Source organism: Mytilus edulis, chromosome 13 (assembly GCF_963676685.1).
Source record: "Mytilus edulis chromosome 13, xbMytEdul2.2, whole genome shotgun sequence".
Lineage (NCBI taxonomy): Eukaryota > Metazoa > Mollusca > Bivalvia > Mytilida > Mytilidae > Mytilus > Mytilus edulis.
This window is the reverse complement of record NC_092356.1, coordinates 41,057,147-41,080,988: the sequence shown is the minus strand read 5'-3', so window position 1 is coordinate 41,080,988 and position 23,842 is coordinate 41,057,147. Positions and strand designations below refer to the sequence as shown.

At 31.2% G+C, this 23,842-nt stretch overlaps 1 protein-coding gene across 1 annotated transcript; it reads left to right on the top strand.

Moving 5' to 3' along the window:
• Positions 1-1,360: 1,360 nt before the first annotated feature.
• Positions 1,361-22,194, top strand: LOC139501262 (DDB1- and CUL4-associated factor 17-like). Its single transcript, XM_071290284.1, has 15 exons — positions 1,361-1,517; positions 2,839-2,900; positions 3,766-3,807; positions 4,457-4,541; positions 6,419-6,558; positions 7,675-7,747; positions 8,264-8,341; positions 8,725-8,832; positions 11,574-11,673; positions 12,176-12,312; positions 15,630-15,745; positions 16,257-16,350; positions 20,220-20,300; positions 21,545-21,700; positions 22,002-22,194. The coding sequence occupies exons 1-15, from the start codon at positions 1,392-1,394 to the stop codon at positions 22,179-22,181; spliced, it is 1,578 nt and encodes a 525-aa protein (XP_071146385.1). The 5' UTR covers positions 1,361-1,391; the 3' UTR covers positions 22,182-22,194.
• The last annotated feature ends 1,648 nt before the right edge of the window (positions 22,195-23,842 follow it).

Genomic DNA, 23,842 nt, shown 5'->3' with positions numbered 1-23,842 from the left:
ACAAAGCCAAAAGTATCCTTAGAAATTTCAAAATTCGAAATCTTTCACCAATGATATCATACTGGAAGACCCTTAACTCATTTACAGTTTTTGTGGACAAAACTAAGTAAATTATGACCACAACAAAGACATATAATTAAAACCATGAAAAAGTCGGGCATGCATAAAATTGAGAATGGAAATGATAAATATGTCAAAAAAACAACAACCCGACCAAAGAGCAGACAACATGCATGCAACCGTTTCCCAGATACATTATCGCATATCCGTGAAAATCACATCATACAGAAATACTATCCCCCATGCACTGATCTGTGTCCACACTTGTTTCTTTACAAATATCTTGTCAATAAAAAATCGTGCATCATATCAGTTTTACAATTTATATATTATTAGTTGTGAGTGCCTTTCATATATAGATTGCTATGAGAATATAGTTTGTTCATTGCTGAAGACCGTTCGATGACATGTACGTAAGTTGATCTTTGGTGGATATCATTACATTGCAACCATCCAACCTATCAGTAAAAAGGTATAAAAGTATATTTTGAGAAAAAAAGATATAAGCAAAAAGCATAAATTAGAAGACAAGCTTGCTTAGTTAAGCATGCTATACACTTTTCTAATTTATTTCTTCATTTTTATCAATGTTTTATATCAAATTATTTTAAGCACTTCATAATGATAAATAAACTCATCAAAGATACCAGGATTAAAATTTTATATTGACGCCATACGCGCGTTCCGTCTACAAAAAACTCAGCAGTGACGCTCAAATAAAAAAATATTAAAAAGGCCAAATAAAGTACGAAGTTGGAGAGCATTGAGTACCATAAATTCCTGAAAGTTTTGCCAAATACAGCTAAAGACTTTAAGAAATCTATAAATTAGTATTAATCTTGACTATTGGATGTAGTATACAATTGTAATTGCATGTATACAATTGTAATTGTATGTATACAATTGTAATTGTATGTGTAAAAAATAATTGAAATTGTATGTGTACAATTGTAGTTGTATTCACACTATTTTAATTGTATGCATGCAATTGTAATTAGAATTGTAATTAGAAGATTAACTTACAATGTATATAATTTTATGTTTTTTGGTCTTTTGGAAAATGTTGTTTTTGCTGTATTTAGACCCTTCTACAACGAAATTTGTTTTACATGCACACGTATAAAAATTGCGGTTTTTATCCAACGCAATCGTAAGTTTGAACGTAGTTTTCAATTTAGACTTGTTTAAATTTTATGTTTTATCTGAGACTACAATAACACATTATAGTAGTCTCAGTTTTTTTACAGAAGAAAAAAAATATTCCGGAAATTTACCTTCTCCTATATTGGTACAACTTTTAACGTACGTTTGTTTACATCCGCGATGAAAACATGCTTAAAAATGAAAAGCAGTTCAAAACAGAAGTGAACTGTTACAGAAATTTAATATCAAGAGAATACAGTGCTAGATTTAACCGTAGATATAGTTTACACGCTTTGAAATGCTTATGTTTACAAGTATGTGAAAATAATACATTTTTGTGTTAATACTATTTACTGAAAACAGCAGACTGTCTCTTTTAAGAACCAGAATTTTTCCTCCTTGGCTATCCACTTTGCTTACATTTGTAGCTCACAAAGGGATCTCCTTTGTCTTTACTCTGTTACTTGTTTTATGATGGCAAATCCATCCTTGAAATACATATGTACAGTATCTTCTGCTATCATTAAATTATCTTCAACCATAAGGTTGCAGTCTTGTTATTGACTGCTCAATAGGCTTACATGCAAAACATGATCTTTGAAAATAAAAAATGATACATAGAAAAAAAAATTCATGTTCATAACATGTATGTACTAATGTGAAATTGTGATTTAATCGAGAGAGAAAAAGGGGGTCTTGCCACGAAGAATAAAAAGTTACGCAATCCTGAAGTCAAAACATTTTTTTTCTACTTTCTGTTTGCTATTTTTACTTGGCCGCACCACTTCCAGTAAACATGATATCCTTCCACTTTCCTGGATTGATATCCCCAAAAGATGCATGATTTTTTTTTAAGTCTATGTATATGTTTCAATTCAGCATAAACATATAATCAAACAGAAAAAATTGAGTTCAGAAAAAAATGCACTATTTTGTTTCCCTCCATGTTTTGACATGCATCGGAAACTGGAAGACTGGTACCATAACTTATTGTCTTATGATCCCCAACACTTTCAAAATTTTGTTTTCGTTTCAGTAGCTGTTACTTTTTTTTGTAGCAGTTATAATGCATGTTATTGTATAACCCTTATTGTATTATAACCTTTTAAATTAGTATTATATATTATGTTCATGTATATGACAATAACATTCAACACTTTCTATCTAATCTGTGCAGTCATCCATTTGCCAAGTAAGTGAAATGATGGACTGGAGATGTGACGGCCGGGATTATTTCCATGGTACTGCCACTGAAGCCTGATTGGTCCAGGCCGTATGAATAAAAAGCTAATGGGCCCCACTTTTTTATACAATGCTTTAATATTATTTTTTTTTTTTTTCTGTCATACTTTTAAACACGCTTTGATATTCTTTGGTTATCTCACAAAATTACTATTTTTCTTGCACCCACCAGAAGCGTTGAGTATTGGCAATACTCATGGTCAAGTTTGACAGATCAACGTAGAATGCAGATGTAGATAATAAAAAAATCTCAGATTTAGAATAGCCATGGCCAAAAATATCAGTTGTATACTAATAAACTTCTTTCATATTTCATCATTAGAAACAATTGAAATCTTTGAAATTTGAATACTTCAAAATTTAAAGCAAAAAAATATTTATTTTGTTTTATAGGCAAATTATAAATACAAGAAAGTATGGGAGAAAACAAGTTCCAAAAATATCACAAGTGAATAGTAAGTAAGATATTAGGCCAAATAAAAATATATGTGTGGTTCCAGTAACCCTACCTTCCCTACTTTTTCGCCTCAAAAATAGCCTACCCTAAAGATTTCATTGTCTTTTTTCATTAAGAACTGTTAAGGTCAGAATGTTACTCCCATAGACTCAATGTAAAAAAAACATAAAATAAAAAAAAATCCCTACGGTACCTACCTACCCTAACTTTTTTTCAGATGTAACTGGAACCACACATACTTTTTTATTTGGCCTTAAAGGGATGGAAGCATTAAAATATTAAAAAATATGTCGAAAATTCTTTATACATGTATGATAATGAGGAGATGTGGTATGATTGTCAATTAGACTACTTTGCGACAAAGTTTCAAATGAAGTGGATGTAAACAATTTAAGGCAACCATATGACCTAAAACCTATATAAGATATTTCAAAGAATTTACAAAATGTTGGGTTTTTTGTGTGTTTTCTCTCTATTTACGTGAATTAGACATTCATTTAACAAAATTATGTCTACTCCTTATTCCTATAACCTTTATTTATATGGCAAATTAATGGATTGGTAACTGGATCAAATTTCAGAACTGGCATCAAAATTTCCCCGGTTTACATTTTAGTGAGTAATTTGTCACCAATTATTTCTTTATATACATGTACAAATGTATATTATAGAATACGCTAGGTTCATCTTAAAGGGATTAGAAACCACTTCTTTTTTTAATCAATACATATACATGTACAGTATACAATTAGTGTTAAACAAATCGTTGCTTAATATATTACTTTATATGCTTTTCAATTTTATTTATATTTGGAGATGTTTAAAGAATCTATAAACCCAAGAATGACACATTTCTATTTCAGTGGAAGAATATATTTTGACAACTACACAAATGTTTTTGGAGGGTAAGTACCGTTAAAATCGTTAAATAAGCCACAGGTTTCTTTCTCTTTTTTCCCCCCTGCGTGTTATACTTACATGTAGGTGCACTCTATGTATGTATTTTTTTAGTTATGAATGAATGGAGGAATCAAGAAGCTGTGAAGTTTCCTCCTAAAATATGCATATTTTTGATAGCACAAAGCATATAGTTATATTGATGACTAAACATATAAAAGTTAAATTTGATTATATACCTTGTTTCCAATTTAAAGTTATAGCAAAAATGATCAGCAAGGCAAAATCTACAAATAAATAAAACAATTTTGAAATCATTGTTAGACCCTAAATAGGAGTGATTTTTTTTTTAACCTTTTCTATGTTTAGTTCAAAAAATAATAATATTGAGAAATTGAAAACAGAAAAAAGATAAGCAATACAAGATCACCAAAACTGAGCTTTTTGCCATGAATTCTATTCTGGTTCACAATGTTGAAAAGGTTCCATTTAGCACAAAGACATAGGTGATTGACACAGGCTCTTTAGAGCCGCCATTTGTTTTTTTCAGAATTGATACTTTTTTAATTTTAGGTTACATGAAACTTATTCTGATATTTGAAAACTTATATTCACAAAAAAATTATGAAATACTTTAGATACATATTTCCATTATAGATATGGTAAAGGAAACAAACCAAAACATCTTTATTCCTTGACATCCCACAAATTAGAGAATGCCCTGACATGTACGGCTAGAACGGTAATGTATTAAGTATATAAGATTATAAGTTATAGATTATTGAAATAAATAATTGTATAGATAGAATAATTAAAAACTAAATCTTTCAAAATTTGGAAAGAAGTAATTTACAGCACAATAATTGAATGAGGCCAAAACATTAAAAATCTAGTAAATAACGGAATTTTTCATCACATATTGAATCTCATCTGCAGTCTTATGGTAGCTTCCCAGGTTTTTGGGATACGATTGCTTTTAAGCAATCTGTAGACTAATACCATTGACTCACGGCTGTATGCCCTCACGTCAACCGTTTTATTCTAAACATCAAGGAACATCTCAGATTCTTGAGATTGTCTTGCTTTAAATGGTATAAAAGACAAAAGGATTGAATTTAAACAACTGTCCTATAATGTTCTTCTCATAATCTTCATATGTCGATATTTCCCTTGACTTGTATGTGTGTTTTTAACAACACGGAAAATCAGAATTAAGCAGTATTTATATTTAGTGTTTTTATAAATTTAGAAACACGTCAGAGGGAATTCCCCAGTTTTGATAACATGCGAGAGATCTCTGAATTACGATCGATAAATCTATTTCTGTCATATAAGAACTGAAGTGGAGTTTTCATATATGTTACCGTTATGAAATTGATATTTGATATTGTACTTCCATAAAGAAATGGAAGTCGTTTAATTAACATTTAATATACGTCCTTGCTACAAATCACAATTCTAGGGTTTGTTTATGTAATTATGGGCATGCATATAGTTTTCTTGCCTTGAAGGGGTATCTGATTGAATGGTTGTTCTGGATTCCCCACTCCATTGATTTGAAACTCACGAAATCCTTTCTATGTCTGTCTGCTATTGAGGGTTATTGTTGTTGCATAATTTTAAATCATATGCATCATTTGAATTAAAATAAATGTAGTCCACGAGGTAAAGGTGTAACTAGAACACTCCTTCAGCCAAAATGGAGTCTTCTATATTATCGCTTCGAGTTGTCTCCATTCCATAAGTACCTTTCGTCAAACGACGATATGTCAAGAAAAATTAAATTGTTCTGTCGATAGACGTCTTATTATATTAAAACCGATCGCAATTTAAACAGAGGAATGTGTACGGAAAGAAGTCATGCCCACTGAATTAAATATTTAAAGAGTTAGGAATAGGGCCGGGTTCCACCTAGAATTCACGTAGGAAAATAGGTGATAAGGTACGAAGTGAAATACCTTCTCTCACTCTCAGTGACTGCTGTGGAAAGTCAATAAGTACATTGTTCATACACTTGTATCGAGGATTGGCTTAGCCGCTATTTTTAAAGTTGAATAACTATTCAGATTACGTAAATTTCATTTTACGAGTATTTTACAGGTGCAGTTGAATTATTTTTGAAAATAATACTAATACATGTATCAATGAAAACAATGGCAATCGTATCCCTCAGAGCAATCTGCTCTTTGATTTTTTAAGGAGATCACATGTTCAAAACCTTTGTCAAACCAATGATAAATTCAAACATAAAACAAACATGTGGCTTTAAAATCATAATATATAGATAGAAGAAGATATGGTATGAGTGCCAATTAGTCAACTTTCCACCCAAGTCACAATTTGGAAAAGTAAATTAAACCATTAAAGGTCAAAGTATGACCTGGCATCAAGACAGAGCCTTGGTTCACCTAACAGCAAGCTATAAAGGGCCTAAAAAATTACTAGCATAAAACTATGCAAACAGGAAAACTAATGGTCTAAACTATAGAAAAATTGAGAAATGAGAAACACTTATGAACAGTTATGAAATGTCAATAAAAATAATTAGGTGTTTATCCAGCCAAAGGGGGATAATTCATATACATATTGTGAAAATATCTTATTGTGTTTACATTTTAGGAAGAAATTGGATTAGCCCATAATGGGGAAAAAGACTGTCTGATTTGTGTTTCCAAAGACAACAAAGAGCTTATAAGGATACACCTGACCTCAGGGAAAATCTTGCAACAGATGTATCTTTCTCCAGTTTATAAATTTAGGTACTTCAAGTAAATGTTTAGGCAATCTTGTTACTTCATGATTTTATAAAAAAAAAAAAGGAAAAAGAAATTTGAATGAATTTAATATCTTTATCAAAAGGATATTGAATACGTGTTCATAAGATAAAAATTATGGGGGTGAGGGAATCAAAGGGATTAGTACTTTTTTTGCGATTTTTCATTTTTATCTTGACAGACAATTTGAAATCATTGGTAAGGAAGTTCAACTTTTTTTACATTGTAACTTGGATTGAGAGTTGTCTCATGGGTACTCAAACCATATATTCTTATTTATATTAAACCAAGATCAATCTAAATGCACAAAATTGTAATATTATATTTCTGTTATTCAGGATATTAAGTTCCTTATATTTAAAGGGGCACTAGCTGTCAAATTCATGGTCACAGATTTAACTTAAATTTTAGTATTTGATTAATAACAATGTAAAACATTTATCCAAATCATAAAAAGTATAAAATCAGCAATTTGCATGGCATAGTGTCGAGAATATGTAGCTTCGTTTCATGCGTTTTTCAGTCTAGACGCCATCTAATTAATTATCGAGTTGGCCTCAGAATACTTCCGATGACCATATAAGTGATATAACCAAAATAAAGATATAAATAGATAAAGCTAACTCGTGTAATTGGATTTTTCTATGTCTGTTTAATTTATATCATTGATTAAAAATATATGTTAATCATCTTTTTTACCTGTATAAGAAGGATTTTGTGTGGATCAAATAAGTCAAGTAAATGATTTACCTTTGTTTCATTTTCAATGTTGACATTTTTTGTCTTTAAATTTCTATATACACACACAATTCACATGCTATCCATCACTAGCTAAGGGGTTAAATTGAAGTTCACATGAATACGGATTTAATGAGGTCGAATTATTCACTTGCAAGTGAATAATACATTATCAATGTTTTTTTGCTTATTTTGACAAAATTAACCGAATATGACAGCTAAAAGCAAATTATTATTTCACTATTTCACTTTCATTAATGATTGAATAAGAAATATAATATTTTTAATTTTTATATATCTCGTAGCCAGTGCCCCTTTAAGGGAGATTCAGGTTAATTAAATGACTTCTTTTCAAATTTTCAGAGATATCTCCTGGAATGAATCCCAGTCATCTATAGTAATCAGATCTACAAAGTCACATGGAAGTCATAGACAGGTAATTATCCCAGTCATCAATAGTAGTCAGATCTACAAAGTCACATGGCAGTCATAGACAGGTAATTATCCCAGTCATCAATAGTAGTCAGATCTACAAAGTCACATGGCAGTCATAGACAGGTAATTATCCCAGTCATCAATAGTAGTCAGATCTACAAAGTCAAAATTGAGCATATCCCATACTGCCTTGTTCCAACTATTTTAACAATCTGGTTAGTTAAAGACAGCAATTAAATAATGTTTTACAGAATAGGTTCTGAATGATTTTGTTTAAAGAAGATTATTTAATTGTGTTGCTGTTCAATTAGTTGTTCTTTCCTATCCTGACTAGTAGTTGTGTTGAAGTAATTGCCCTTTAATGACAATAAAAATTATGAAATTTAAAAAAAACCATATCATCCCATATCTTACAATGTCTGTAAAGTTGCCATTTCCTTGTATAATAGGTGAACTATCATAATCCGTTATTATTATGAAGCATAAATTCAAGTGACACAAATACTTTGTTTTGCAGACAGACATAGTGAAAGTGTTGGCAGTATTTGATGTAAAGCCTCTCCAGTTTGTTGGAATGATGGAAATAAAGAAAAAGGTCAAACAAATTTATCAGAAATAATTATAAAAAAACGAATTTTTTAAACATTTTGTTTTTAATATTTTGTTAGAATGAATATAACTTATAGCGTAAATGATCAGTTTTAAAAGTTTTAATTATTTTTTAGTTATTTTAATGTCAGTATCTTTAGTCTAAGTGATATTGAAAATACCTGAAGAAAGCAGTACTTAATATGTATTCTTATATTTCCTCGTGCATTAATGCATTTTGATGGTACATGCATCTTTATTTATTTCTTCGTAAGAGTCTTGTCAGTATAGAAAAGTACTACTGTAAAACTTTACAATGAATACATGTATTATAATATTCTAAGTGTACTACTAATTTGTTGTTATTTATGAATATTTCATTATATGCAGGAGTTTGGTACTAATACAGTAGATGCAGGACTTTGCCAGGGAGTATTGATAACCATGCATCAACAGTCTGTTGTTAAAATGTACAGCTTCCAACATATCTTGGATAAGGTTTGTATAAGTAAAGCATTAGTTTATATGAATATGAATACGAAAGTTTTATTCTGATTCGGTTCACATTTAACAATACAAATATAAGCTCTTGAGCAGGGCTTCCAAAAAAATATTTGAGCCAGTCGGATATTTTATATCTGATCCCGATTTCAATCCCTTAAGACTTAGTCACAAAAGGCAATTATGGTAATCAGATGGCCATTCCAATGATTGACATTAGATTAAAAAAAAATGATTTTAAACTTTACTTTGATATGAATTTGATGTTCGGAGTTCGGATGTAAAATGTTAAATTGGCAGTGCATCATTCAAAGTGTTCACATCAGCATGTTCATATCTGCCTTAGACTCTTTATTTGTGCAAAATGACATTGTCAAAAACTTTACTTTCGTTTTTAAAATCACATTTTTCTAAAACAGGATGTTGACTTGACAATGTGTTCTAGTTCATACAACGTAGTTTCGACGATTTTTCATTTAAAACCTTTTTTAATTTTTCATCAAATCATGTTGACAAACTAATTTCTTATAAATTTAATCTTTTGGACTAAATCAATTAGATACAAATTAAATTTTTTGGCCATTCTTTGTGGCATATTTGCTTAAAGGTTCTACTTCCTATTTTGCAACATTTATATCTTTAAAATGTCATAGATATAAGAAGATGTGATATGAGTGCCAATGTGATGACTTTCCATCCAAGTCACAATTTGTTACAGTAAACCTTTAAAGGTCAAAGTATGGCCCTAACAGGGAGCCTTTGCTCAGCGAACAGCAAACTTTATGTACATATATAAAATTTTACATCTTTTTAGCTCACCTGACCTGAAAGGTCAAGTGAGCTTTTCTCATCACTTGGCGTCCGTCGTCCGTAAACTTTTACAAAAATCTTCTCCTCTGAAACTACTTGGCCAAATTCTACCAAACTTGGCCACAATCATCCTTGGGGTATCTAGTTTAAAAATGTGTGGCGTGACCTGTCAAACCTACCAAGATGGCCGCCATGGCTAAAAATAGAACATAGGGGTAAAATGCAGTTTTTGGCTTATAACTCAAAAACCAAAGCATTTAGAGCAAATCTGACAGGGGTAAAATTGTTGATCAGGTCAAGATCTATCTGCCCTGAAATTTTCAGACGAATCGGACAACCTGTTGTTGGGTTGCTGCCTGTGAAATGGTTATTTTAAGTAAATTTTGCAGTTTTTGGTTATTATCTTGAATACTATTATAGATAGAGATAAACTGTAAACAGCAATAATGTTCAGCAAAGTAAGACCTACAAATAAGTCAACATGACCAAAATGGTCAGTCGACCCCTTAAGGAGTTATTGCCCTTTATAGTAAATTTTTAACAACTTTTCGTCATTTTTTGTTACTTTTCTAAAAATCTTCTTCTCTGAAACTACTTTGCCAAATTTAACCAAACTTGGCCACAATTATCATTGTGGTTTACAGTTTATAAAATGTGTCCGATGACCCAGCCTACCAAACAAAATGGCCGACATGGCTAAAATTAGAACATAGTGGTAAAATGCAGTTTTTGCTTTATATCTTTGAAACTAAGACATTTAGGGCAAATCTTTCAAGATTTTAATGTCCATCAGAATAAGATATATCCCCTCACAAATTTTCAATTTAATCGGACAACCTGTTGTCGGGTTGCTGCCCTAAAATTAGTGATTTTAAGGAAATTTTTAAGTTTTTGGTTATTATCTTGAATACTATTATAGATAGAGATAAACTGTAAACAGCAATAATGTTCAGCAAAGTAAGATCTACAAATAAGTCAGCATGACCAAAATTGTAAATTGACCCCATAAGGAGTTATTGCCCTTTATAGTCAATTTTTTACAATTTTCATAAATTTTGTAAATATTTGTAAAATTTTTACAAAATATTTTCTACTAATGGGTCAAGTTCATTAGAGATAGAGATAATTATAAGCAGCAAGAATGTTCAGTTATCCCTTAAGGAGTTATTGCCCTTTATAGTCAATATTGAACAACTTTTCGTCATTTTTGTAACTTGTATAAAAATCATTTCTAAAACTACTTGGCCAAATTTAACCAAACTTGGCCACAATCATAATACTAGGGTATCTTTTTTAAAAAAAAGTGTCTAATGACCCCGCCTGCCAACGAAGATGACCAACATCTGTAAACACATTAACAGGTGAGTGACACAGGCTCTTGAGAGCCTCTAGTTCCCATCATCTGCAACTTGTAGCCTTTTGATATATGACACCAAATTTAATCTGGTTATGTTATACTGTGTGATACATATTTAGTTCCTTTAATGTTCTACGTTCAGTTTGCTATAGAGCAGGTGTACAAAAATTAACTCATTTACAAACATCTTTATTTATTTTAAGTTTTTAAAACAATCTCATAACTCTCTAACTTCACTGAATTGAAACCTTTATCTATATAAAAAAGAAAGTTATCAGTTGTTTAAAAACTTCATATAATTATCAAACATAAGATTTCACCAATCACTTTTAAAAAGTCTAAAGACAGTGATTAGTTGGTAAGTTTTTGAAGCAAGACGTTTTTAGTTTAGTGAAATAAATAAGGGAGATAACTTCTGTTTATCTTTGAAATAGAGAAAAGGAAAAAGGAAATAAACCGACCTTGACTATACATTTACAATTTAGTAACTGATTTTAAAATTTATCGCAACAAGGATATAATATTTATGAAATATGAATATTATCACAATTAACTTTTTGATCAATTACAGTACAGAACTAGTACACACAAGTTGGATGATGTCATAGATGATGAAGGTCACAGATTAGGACATAGACCTATAGGGTTAAAGTTCAACATTCAAATAAAAGGTTTGCTATGAATAACTTTAACTAGCTAAGAAAGAAAGGAACAGTTGAAGAAAGGCTCATATTTGCCCTTAACTATATTATCATAAGATTAAAGATAATCTCGAAACATATGTGATCTGCCATGACATTTCCAGGCTCATGAAGGTATAATATCATCGTGAGAATATGCTGTTATCCAAGAACGTTGCATCATAGTATGTTTACACACTACATGAATATGTAAAAATAAGAGAATGTGGTATGAATACTGTTCACGATTGTAAATAAAGAAGATAAAATCAATAATAGGTAACTGTATGACCTTACAACTATGAGAAAGATTAATACTGTATAGTCAACATTGTTTTCAAATTGATTCTGGATATAAAAAAAACTGCAAGTAAAAAGCATTCTTTGAAAAAAATGAAGTTTGACTAAACAACTAATTCTACTACATGTGATTGTTTAAACATGAAAATTTGAAGTTGATCTCTACCATTGATGGTTGTATTTTCCATTTCAGAATCTCCTCCAGTTCTGTTTACAGTTTCTTGTTATGATCAAATAGTAGAGTTTAGCAACAAACCATTCCATTACATATACTCACCTGTTAAAACACCGGAGTACTTTGAAGTTCATTCCTTAGAAAATAAATCTTTGGTAAGACAAATTAATATACACTTTTATAACAATCCATTTCAAAGTGTGCGTTTTGGTCTAGACGCCATCTTATTAACTATGAGATGAACTATAAAGACTGCTGACGGTCACATTACCCAATATAAACATAAAGAAGTAGCGGCATTAAGGCCTGGATTTGGCCCAAAAAAAAATGTTTGATATCTATTTCAAATTGGCACATAATGTTTAGAAATGCATAGGTTCAAGAAATATAAAAGAAAAATGTAAAGATTTTTACCTGATGACGTCACAATTACATTATAATAATGTACTATTTAAAAAAAACACGATGAAAAATACAGATTTTATGCAGTTTTCCATCTTTATTTCTGTTTTGGAAAAATCGTGCGCAGGCAAGAAACAACAAAATAATTTAACAGAAGCTTTATTATTACTATTGACATGATCCCACCAAATATAAAGTTGTTTCTTGGGTGCGCACATACTTTTTCAATCTAAAATATACATAAAAGGAGTAGGTCCGGTAAGGACTGATTTTGGTTTCAAATTTCAGGTTCATCTGATGAAATAATTTGACCACTTTTTAAACACTTAAGTGTCTATTTCATTTGAATCAATTATTTTATGTGAAAGATTTGAACTTATTAAGTCATTAAAAACCATCCGATTCAAGCTCAAATATGAAAAATCTACCAAATATGCCGAAAAATGTCACTTTTCAGATGTTTTTGTCAAAAATGAAAGTGGCCGCATCGGTGTTCATCCTCAACCTTTATATATATTATGTATTATCATAAAATACAACTTACATTTCAATATTAAGGATGAACACGAATGCGGCCGTAAAATTTAACTAAAATGCTAGAATTGTGAAGATTTCAGTAGTTTAGCATGACTTTATGGTTGTGCTGGTACCCGATATATGTGCATTGCATTGTCAAAAACAGCCCATATACATGTAGCAGAAGCATTCTACTGTCCAATAAATAACTTAAAGTTTATATTTTAACAATTTTGTAAAACTGCTATATTTTGGGGCCAAAAAGGAGTCTTACTCCTTTGATGAAAAACAAGGAAAGTCACGAAATTTTACAAAATATGCAAAATAAATCATGATTTGTTGCCATGGAAACTTGTTCAATGTCAAATTTGTTTTGTCTCTCTGAGTACCTTGTACTGTAGTACATTTTTCAGTTATTTAAGAATACATATGATAACTTTTAAATTTGCAGTAATTTTTGGGCCAAATAAGAGCCTTATTGCCCTACTCTTTAAATAGATAGCAACCTCATGCAATTGGATTCTTCAAGGTCTGTTTGATTCCGTGTTATAGGTTAAAAACATAAGTAAGTTATCGTTTTGCTAGTGAATAATTCATCAGTGATGTTTCTTTGCTCATTCTGACAAAATTGAACCAAATTGGCTGCTACAAATTGTGAAGAATTTTCAGACCAAAATTTCAATAATCTATTGTTTCAACTTGGAACAAATTAAGTTCAACTTTAGATTTTAAAATTTCCTACTTGGTAATAAAAGACTTGGCTTATTTTTTAACATTTTCCTCTATCTGATAGTACTGTCAAATTTTGGTGATTTGTTGATTTTCTCATTTTCAACATCATACAGTAATACAAAACTTGTTAGGGCCCCGCCAAAGGCGGGTCGCCCTATAGTGATCAGTCTGTCCGTCCATCCGTCCGTCCGTAACACTTTGTGTCCGCTCCATATCTAGAGAACCATTATGATTTCATACTTTATACTTTACATGTTTATTAACCACCACCAGAGGGCGTGTTATGATGTATGTACAACTTCCTAGGTCAAAGGTCAAGGTAAAAAAACTTTGGTTTCAGTTGACAACCCTGTGTCCTGTGTTGAAGATCGTGTCCGCTCTATATCTTGAGAACCGTTATGATTTCAAAGTTTATACTTGACATGTATATGAACCAACACCAGAGGGTGTGTCATAATTTATGAATGACTGCCTAGGGCAAAGTTCAAAGTCAAAAACTTTGGTTTCAGTTGACAACCCCATGTCCTATGGTAAAGATTGTGTCCGCTCTATATCTTGAGAACCGTTATCATTTTAAAGTTTATACCTGAAATGTATATAAACCAATATCAGAGGTTATGTCATAATTTACGTACAACTTCCTAGGTCAAAGTTCAAGGTCAAAAACTTTGGTTTCAGTTGACAACCCCATGTCCTATGGTAAAGATCGTGTCCGCTCTATATCTTGAGAACCGTTATCATTTCAAAGTTTATACTTGACATGCATATAAACCAACACCAAAGGGTGTGTCATAATTTATGTGCAACTTCCTAGGTCAAAGGTCAAGGTCAAAAACTTTGGTTTCAGTTGACAACTCCATGTCCGATGGTAAAGATCGTGTCCGCTCTATATCTTGAGAACCGTTATCATTTCAAAGTTTATACTTGACATGTTTATAAACCAACACCAAAGGATGTGTCATAATTTATTTACAACTTCCTAGGTCAAAGGTCAAGGTCAAAAACTTTGATTTCAGTTGACAAACCCATGTCCTATGGTAAAGATACAATTTTTTAATGCACATTATTCACAGTGGGGCCCACAGAGATGTCTTCCATCTCAATGATATCTAGTTAATTTCTGTATTCTTAGAAAATATTTTCCGATTAAAGGACTTGAAATTTAAGTATCATCTAACATATTTATATAATTCTTTATTGTTTAGAATTTTCAAATGATTTTTTCTTTCTTTCTAAGAATCATAACTTAATAAATACATTATGTTTCATTATGATACAATATTTTGATTTGCTAACAGCAATATCCTGTCTTTCTGAAATTGAAATTCATTACACAATGAAACGTAACATTGATTAGGACAGGACGTCCCACAATAAAAACCACAGGTAAATTAACGAAAAATTTGAAAGAAATTGAATGAATGAATGAATGAATGAATATTTTATTTGCGAAAGCATAAATAATATGCTATGGCAATACATAAACAAGTACATTGTATATAAAATGTGACAAAACAGATAGCAGAGAACAATACATAATATAATAAAGGTACAATTAATTCACAATACATGAACTAATTTTCCAAGCATATTTCAGATAGTAACACAGTTTAATTGTGTTTTCATGATCCTAGCTAAAAAATGTAATTATAAGTATTGAATGCTTCTTTTTGTAATTCCATAGGATTGTAAATCGTTGAACATGGGCACATTTTTAGAATGAAGCGCTTCCGTGCTTCATACAAAATGTAATTCAAAATGATATTACAAAAAGAAGCATTCAATTCTTAAAAGAAAAGCTGCTTGTATTGTTTATTTGCAGATAGAAAATGGAAAATTACCGACAGGGATTTTAGACTATGCAAATGATCGTTATCGAGCCACATTCTGGGACGATGATTCAGGAAGAGTTTTACACATAGCTACCTCAGTTGTCAGGTAATGTCAGGATAGATTTTATCCATCACTTCATTATAATCTGAATATGTTTAAATATTTGCCACTGGACATTCACCAAACAGCAATCACTGTAAGATAACAGTTTGCCTTTTTCCAATTTCCTCATGGATTTTTCCACTTCAAAACTTAGGTCCTTAATGGCAAAGTAGTTTTAAGAAATTTTAAGTGACCACCAGACTCTAAGAATGAGTCAGAACCTCACTTGTGACTCTAATCTTAGTCAACAAGGGTTGATGTTTTCCTGTGGCAAGTTTACGGTTCTCTGAGAGTTATTTGGCTTCTTTTACCAATAAAAACCATTAACCTTCATGTATATATTTCTGTCAACACATCCCTATCTTTTCTTTGCTTTCTTTCTAATTGTACAATAAATGGAGAGCAAAAATTTGAAAAAAAATGTCATGTTCTTTTTTCTTTTTATATTTCATAGCTATTACAATAACTTCCTATAATTTCTGTATTTCATTGTTTTCACATGTTTCTTTTATAGTGTTTATGACCTCACTACGGAGCCATCACAGGAAAACGGGAAAAGAGTACTCAAGAAAAGTTTTGAAATGAACTTGTCAAAAGAAAAATCGAAGGTAAAGATTCATAAAGTCTGTTATAATAATCAAATTTTTGTGATTTATCAGTAATCTATCTTGTTCGTTTACAGGAATCAAATTACTCAAAATTTAGGAATTTGTGCATGCATTTATAAATATGTTTTTTAGAGAATGGAAAAATATGAGAGATTTATTATTGTGGTTTCAATAAATGCTGCATACAAATACTGCTTTTAAAACTTTAAATGCTAGTTTCTGTTTTTTACCTATTCAGTCACAATTATGAAATATTGAATTCATTGCAAAAATTTCTGAATTAACAGTATATGAAATCCTCATCAAAAGTAGGTATAAAGTACATTTTAATTAGAATGTTCTTGTTTTATCTTTGTCATTTGTCAGATATATGAGTGGGGATAAGACCTTTATCGGGACTCCGGGATCTGGTGTTTTTAAGCTCAGGATTTCAGGATTGTCCCTTTCGGGATCCGGGAATTCTTTTTTTCGAATTTCGGGACGTCAGGATTTACTTTATTTAAATTCGGGACCTCGGGATTTCATGTTTTTAAGCCCGGGATTTCAGGATCAGGACCCCTCTTATCCCCCCTCATATATAAATGTTAACTTTTAAAACATTTTCATTTGAAATTAAATAACTAATAAGACTTTGTATAGAATTTATTACATGATTCTACCTATCAATGGATGATTTACTTTGCTTTTTGTAGAGTCATTATTTTAGTGGGTACCAATTTTTTTGGATTGAGGGAAGCTTGCATTTTTGTGGATACATATATTAGATTTCATGGTTTTGCCATAGTCTGTATATATAGAAAATTGTTTTTTGGAAAGTTTGCTATAGCTTGCTATAGCTACTTTCCATAGGCATCGGCCTCAACTTCCAGTGAGACAGACTATCGCAATGTTCTGCTCCAAGATAATGTAGTACTAGTGTTCGAATTCTGGTTCTTGGATATTTTGAGTTGCTACTCTTTTGAAAAGATTACAGCTTGAATAAAAAAGGAATAAATGTTTACCGACAATTCAGATGAATTTAACTTCATTTTGTAAATAAGTAACACAAAACTACTTTGCGGATCGGCCATTGGCTGAAGAAAATCAAAAGAAATCTACGCGAAACAGCGTTTCATTCATGAATATTTCATGAATGAACATTTTCCCGCACTATTTTTTACTATGTACGATATTTACAACTGTTTATTATTGAGTAAGTAAAAGCCCGAGAATATCGAAAGAGTCCGGTATGCGAGAACCAAGTTGATATTTGACCAAGTTGTCGGATAATTGACAAGTGATAATGGTTTGATTTATTTAACAATACACAGGTGATAGAATATAAAATAATCGATAATTATATGGCTTATGTCTCACGCCAAGAACATGTAAATAAGATAAATACCGGCTTTAAAGAAAAGTGCATTGTTTTTGTCAAAACTGACATCGATCTGAGAGTTTTGATGCCAAACATCAGGAACATATATATTATTATGTTAGATATACTGTTCCCAGCAAACATCATTTGAAAACTTCTGTTATTTAAATACTTACTTTCACATTCCAATGTGGATATGAGGACCTTCACTTGTTCAGCATGCTCAAGTGCATCAAACTGACAACAGACATCAGAAAAAAAACGTTTTAATGACAATAAGTATCATAGCATCAGTATAATTTAAAAGCAACCGAGTCATCATCTACTTCTTAGAATATTATAGTTCATGTGTATCAAGACCGAGATCAAGCTAAAGACAAGTGCTGTAAAAAATGATTTAATAACATTTGTCACGAGCCATATACATTGTACTAGCAAACTGACTTTCTTAGTGCTCAACAATGCAGTATCGAATCCAGAACTTTTTATCCTCACACTTTATTCCTGGGGCAGTAAAATTCTTAAAGATTGACCTACATGTATAATTAACAATGTGTCGTCCTAAGACTGATGCAATGATTACTAGTATATCAAATAAATGGCTCAAAACAAAAAAATCAAATAACATTGCCTCAATGGTGATTACACAGCAGAAACTAAAACGTGTTGTAGGGTTATAAGCACCTCAGATCAACATTGTATGAATCTAGTGTATATAAACTTTTTATTCCTGAGGTCATACTACTATTGTTATGCCCCCACCATAATGAGTTTTATCCTTGTTTTTTTTCTATAAGTATGTATGTCCCTTACTTGTACGAACATCCATACATCCCAAACTTGATTTCTGTTTTCTTTTTTTAGTTTGCCTGAACCAAATTTTATGAAACTTATACGCAATGCTTTTAACCACAAAACACAAGTCACGTTTGAATTTTGTTGGCGTCACTTTTACCATTCTAGGTGTAAAGGGGTGAAATTTTCAGTATACCCTATCAAGTATATATACCCTTATATATAAGTTTGACTTGTAGCTTTCTTCAGTTATACATTTATCAGGTGAAATTAAAACGGTCTTAAGATTTAGAAGTATAAACAAGAATGTGTCCATAGTACACGCATGCCCTATCTGCACTATCATTTTTTCTGACCGTGAAAATGGAGTAAAAACTGTAATTTGGCATTTAATTTAGAAAGATTAAAATAACGAGGTCCAATTTGTCAGCAGTAATTAATATTACCAATAATTGATAAGATCCAGGTTGACGGATTCAAACAGAAAGTTTTGATAGCAGAGAAAACTGTGCATCTTATATACTGCATGACTTTAACAGATGACAATCCCAATACTAAAATAAGGCTTACGCATAGTTATATACTTTAATTCAGTCACAGACCCAAGATATCACGGGTGTGTTCTAGTGTGTACTAAGTTTCAAATTGATTGGACTTCAACTTCATCAAAAACTACCTCGACCAAAAACTTTAACCTGAATGGAACAGACAGATGAATGGACGGACGGACGAACGGACACACAGACTAGAAAACATAATGCCCATAAATGGGGCCTAAAAAGTGAATTTTGGAAATTGCTGGCAAGACAATAGTTTAGTTTGAAAAATCAAAACTGTGATTAAATACATATTTGAAATAATACACGTCTATAACCTACATGACCTATTTGAAATAATACACATATATAGTTGCAAACTTTCCAGAGGTGCTATCCAGCACTTTGATTTGTTAAGCATTTAACTTTGAGGTATTCCTTAATACCAACGAAATTCACAAAGTTAGTATCTAATAAAAAATAATAACGAAACGACAGTATGGCATTGTTTAGTATATTTGTATGTGATATTTTTATGCCCCATTTATGGGCATTATGTTTTCTGGTCTGTGCGTCCGTCTGTTTGTTCATCCGTTTGTTCGTCCATCCTTCTGTCCCGCTTCAGGTTTAAGTTTTTGGTCAAGGTAGTTTTTGATAGAATAGGCTGCTTCAAATTGATATAGTGTGTATAGGTAAACCTCAAATCCAAATGTTCAACACAGTACAAATTGTCTATATTCTTATATGCAGACTTTGGCAAAACCACAAATAAAATATTCATGAAAATACAATCTTTGCTAAATCCACAAAAATTGGTACCCACAAAAAATGATTGAGTTCACAGTATATGGAAATAGATTTGTTGTATTTAAGGTGGTACCTGACACTACAGGGAGATAACTCTGTCAAATTAACTAAACGTTTTATTATGTTGTGTTGTTAGGGAATATTAAGCTTCTTAATGATCAAAATTAGTGTTTGTCAAACTGCTATATAACCAGTGTAATTTTTCTGATAAAATAGTTAGTTCAAATTTTTTGAAATTTTTAATATATTTTTTTCAAAGGGTCAAAGTAAATACTTTGTCAAAATTTTATGAAAATTAAACGAGCCAAATTAATTTTAGTAAAGGTGTTGGGTACCACCTTCAGTTGCAAATGAATATTTGTTTCTACTTACAGGAAGAGTTCCCCTTTACATCATCAGGGAGGAAAGTTAGTAAGCCAAAGCGTCAAGATAGTGTAAATACTGTTGAAAATATGGTAAGTCTATTTTGATATTCTTTAAATGTGAAAAATAACAGAGCAAGGTTCTGAATTATGATGTTATTTAGAAATAAACTACCAGTATTTTGTACAAATTACAGAATATTGATATGAACTCAGTTTCAAAGTAAGCTTTTGGTTTGGGTCATATATATTTTATTGGCAGTTATTTTAAAACCTATTTCCGAAAGAAAATATCGGTTATTAGTTAGATGATGTAAGTCAGTGCACTGCAGGGCATGCAACTGCCAAAGCTGTGAATAGATGAAGGTCAAATTCGATTTTCGCCATTTTAGCTTTATTTTTGAGTTATTAAGTAGAGAAAGTGTTACTTACAGTGTTGTCCATGCAACAACTTCGAAAACATTTTGATTAAACCTTTTCAAATTTAAATATATTGTTTCCTGTGACTAATTCAAGGTTAGGTTCGACTTTCACTTTTTTATTCTGAATTCCGAATTTATAGTAAAAGGTCAAAAAATGTTTTTTTTATCCATTTAAACATCTTTAAGCAAATACTGTTAAAAAAAGTGTTTAATGTTAACAGAAAAGTGTTGTCTCCAATTATATTTTAACAGTAAGAATTAATAAAAAAAACTTAAAATTACTGCAAATGTTTCATAAAAACTCAATTTATTGTACATAAAAAATAATTGTACCAGGAAGTCACAAATTAAATTCTGTCAGCAATTCTTGTTAGAATTAATGTAATGATGTGCAAAACTTTCCCCAGTTAAGATCATATAACCATTTCAATAGTAAAACAATGTTGTTTGGGAGGCTTTTTGAATTTAAAGCATAGAGAAGGATTTATATTGATGTTGATGCAAGTGGGGTCTTCTATGTTGGTAAGGACATGATTGGACAGGTCAACCCTTCATTTATGACAATCAGGATTGATTCATTGATTGTTGGCTTAACCCCACTTTTTAAGCACCATTTTGGGCTATTTCACTGGGACTAGTTTCATTGGTGAAGAAAGCTGGATTGCACAGGGAAAACCATTATCCTTTGATGGAGAAACTGAAAACCCTAGTCAATTAAGATTGGAGTCCAGTGCACCCACATGACAGGTGGTCAAACTCACAATTGCAGTACTGACTGGCTAGTTATTACAGTAGTTAATACTTAGACCACTTGGCCACCAAGGCCCCATGACAAGCAGAAGCACTGGTTACTTATTCATACCATAGAGCATTGAAAAGTTCCACACTAATAATATCTTTTTGTTTCTTTTGCAGACAATATATAATGTTGATTATGAGGATGAATTTGATATAATATGTGTGACAGCAGTTTATCATGCCTCTGATGAACCAAGAGGAGTGGTTTGTTTCTTTGACAACAAAACTGGAACTCTTCTTAAAGAAGTAGATATTGAAGAGCCATCATTTGAGGTAAAGTTATTATAACCCCCTTATGATGAAGGGCGATATTTTGTTAAATTCATATTCTAATCATTTTTTTACAAGCTCTCTGTTCAAGCCAAATGGCTACCAATAATATTCAAGTACAAAATAAATTTTATTTTGGTAATTTTTTACTTTTGAAATTTTGTTCCTTGTAGATCACAAATTTTGCGTACAGACACTTAGTCTCCCTAAGATTTAAAAAAAAAAAGCAATTATTTTTGTAACTTTACCATGATAAACATTTATGCATTTACAGTTGTCCTTATACATCATCCTTTGTTTGTAGATTAATGAACACAGGACTTTGATTGATCTGGACACAATCATACAGATCAACAAACTTTGGTCTGGTACCTTCCATTGTAATGTGTATAGGCTGACTAGTGATGAATCAGACAATCAGGAAGTAAAAAACAAACAAGGAAGAAAAATATCTAGGACATATCATAGAACAAGAAATAGATGAATGTACAAACTAAGTTTTATCATTTTTATTGCCTTAGAATCAGTGATTGTTATCTGTCTTTTGTCTTTGTGTCTATTTGGTAAATTGACATCAGTTTATATTTCCCTAAAGTCTGAATGGAAGTTCTACTGTTTCCGTATCATAAAATCTGTTGATAGTGCTTATCTATAGCTGATTCTCTACATTCTCTTTATTTGATTTTATACCCTGCTCTTGGGCAATATATTGTTTTATCACTTCCTTTCTGTCCAACCTGTCAATGAAAAATGTGATGCATTTTTACTTCTATTGTTTGTTAACTTTTCGTTTACCAAGTAGAGATTGCAGTTGTATCAATAATGAGCAAAAGATCACAGTTATACTTCTTTGAACTTCCTGTTCTGGTAGTATGAGGGGCCTGATGGGTTATTTCCGTTCTTGGTGATCGGCGCATTCTCGCTATCGTGATCTGTTTTTCTACAGATTTTTTTATTTTTTTTTTATATTTTCGTGTTTTGTGCTCATGGAAATTTTTCTTCTGTGAATCGTGATTGACAAAAAAATCAACTTGTGAATCGTGATGAGAATCCCCCCCCCCCCCCCCCCCCCCCCCTCATCAGGCGCCTTCAGTATCTATTTGGTAAATAAATATCAGTTTATGTTTACCTAAAGTCTGAAAGCAAGTTCTACTGTTTCCATATCATAAATTTTTTTCACATCTATTGCTATCACATTTCTGTTTACCGAGTACTGAGGATATCAATATTGAGCAAAAGATCACAGTTAAACTTGTTTTGAACTCCCTGTCATCTCTATCCATACACAAATTTCCAGGTTGCTTGCTATTACAGGAATATAGTAAGTATTCCAATGAATTTATGTAAGGCACAGATCAATTGAGGACTTTTTACTGAAATATTGTCTTAGGTTAGTGAGATAACCATAGAAAAGTCATGAATTATGAAATCTGTGGATTTGAAATTAAACAAGGAAAATAGTAAACTTGTATTGGATATAATAAATCCTGGGAGGATGTCTGAAAAAGTAAACTCAAAATAAGAAAGACATAATATTAACTTGGTGTTCAGCTGACAAAAAATTGCTACATTGTACAACCAAGCTTACTGTGCAGCATGTAACTTATAGACAACTTATTAGAGAAATTGTGTCAGGAATGTCCTAATGTAACACATAGAACGTTTTTGAAAGATTAACATTTAATTGTCAAGAAACTAATAAAAAGCAAAATAACAAAAATACTGATCTACAACAAAAATACAAAATAGATAGTCCTCGAACAAATGGCAAAATCAAAAGCGCAAACACATCAAACATATGGACAACAACTGTCGTATTCCTGACTTGGTACAGGCATTTTCTTATGTAGAAAATGGTGGATTAAACCTGGTTTTATAGCTAGCCAATTCTCTCACTTGTATCACAGTTGCATAAAATTTTCAAACAAAACAGACATAATAGGTAAAAATGTAAAAAATAGGGGTACAGCAAAAATCCTTTTGTCATAATCTTAATCACTATGAAAACACTGAGCCACATCAAATGATAATTCCCAAAAAATAGACTAAACAGTAAATATTATATGCGACAAAATAAATAAAAGAACTCTATCAGAAGTTATTAAGATGATAAACAACATCAATTCATAGAATCTTTAATTTCAA

Excerpts from the sequence above, each read along its gene's own strand:
- LOC139501262 (XM_071290284.1), top strand. The coding sequence starts at position 1,392 with ATGCTTAAAAATGAAAAGCAGTTCAAAACAGAAGTGAACTGTTACAGA. Across the intron at positions 3,808-4,456 it reads TACACAAATGTTTTTGGAGG|ATATGGTAAAGGAAACAAAC; the intron begins GTAAGTACCGTT and ends TTTCCATTATAG. Across the intron at positions 8,342-8,724 it reads TGATGGAAATAAAGAAAAAG|GAGTTTGGTACTAATACAGT; the intron begins GTCAAACAAATT and ends CATTATATGCAG.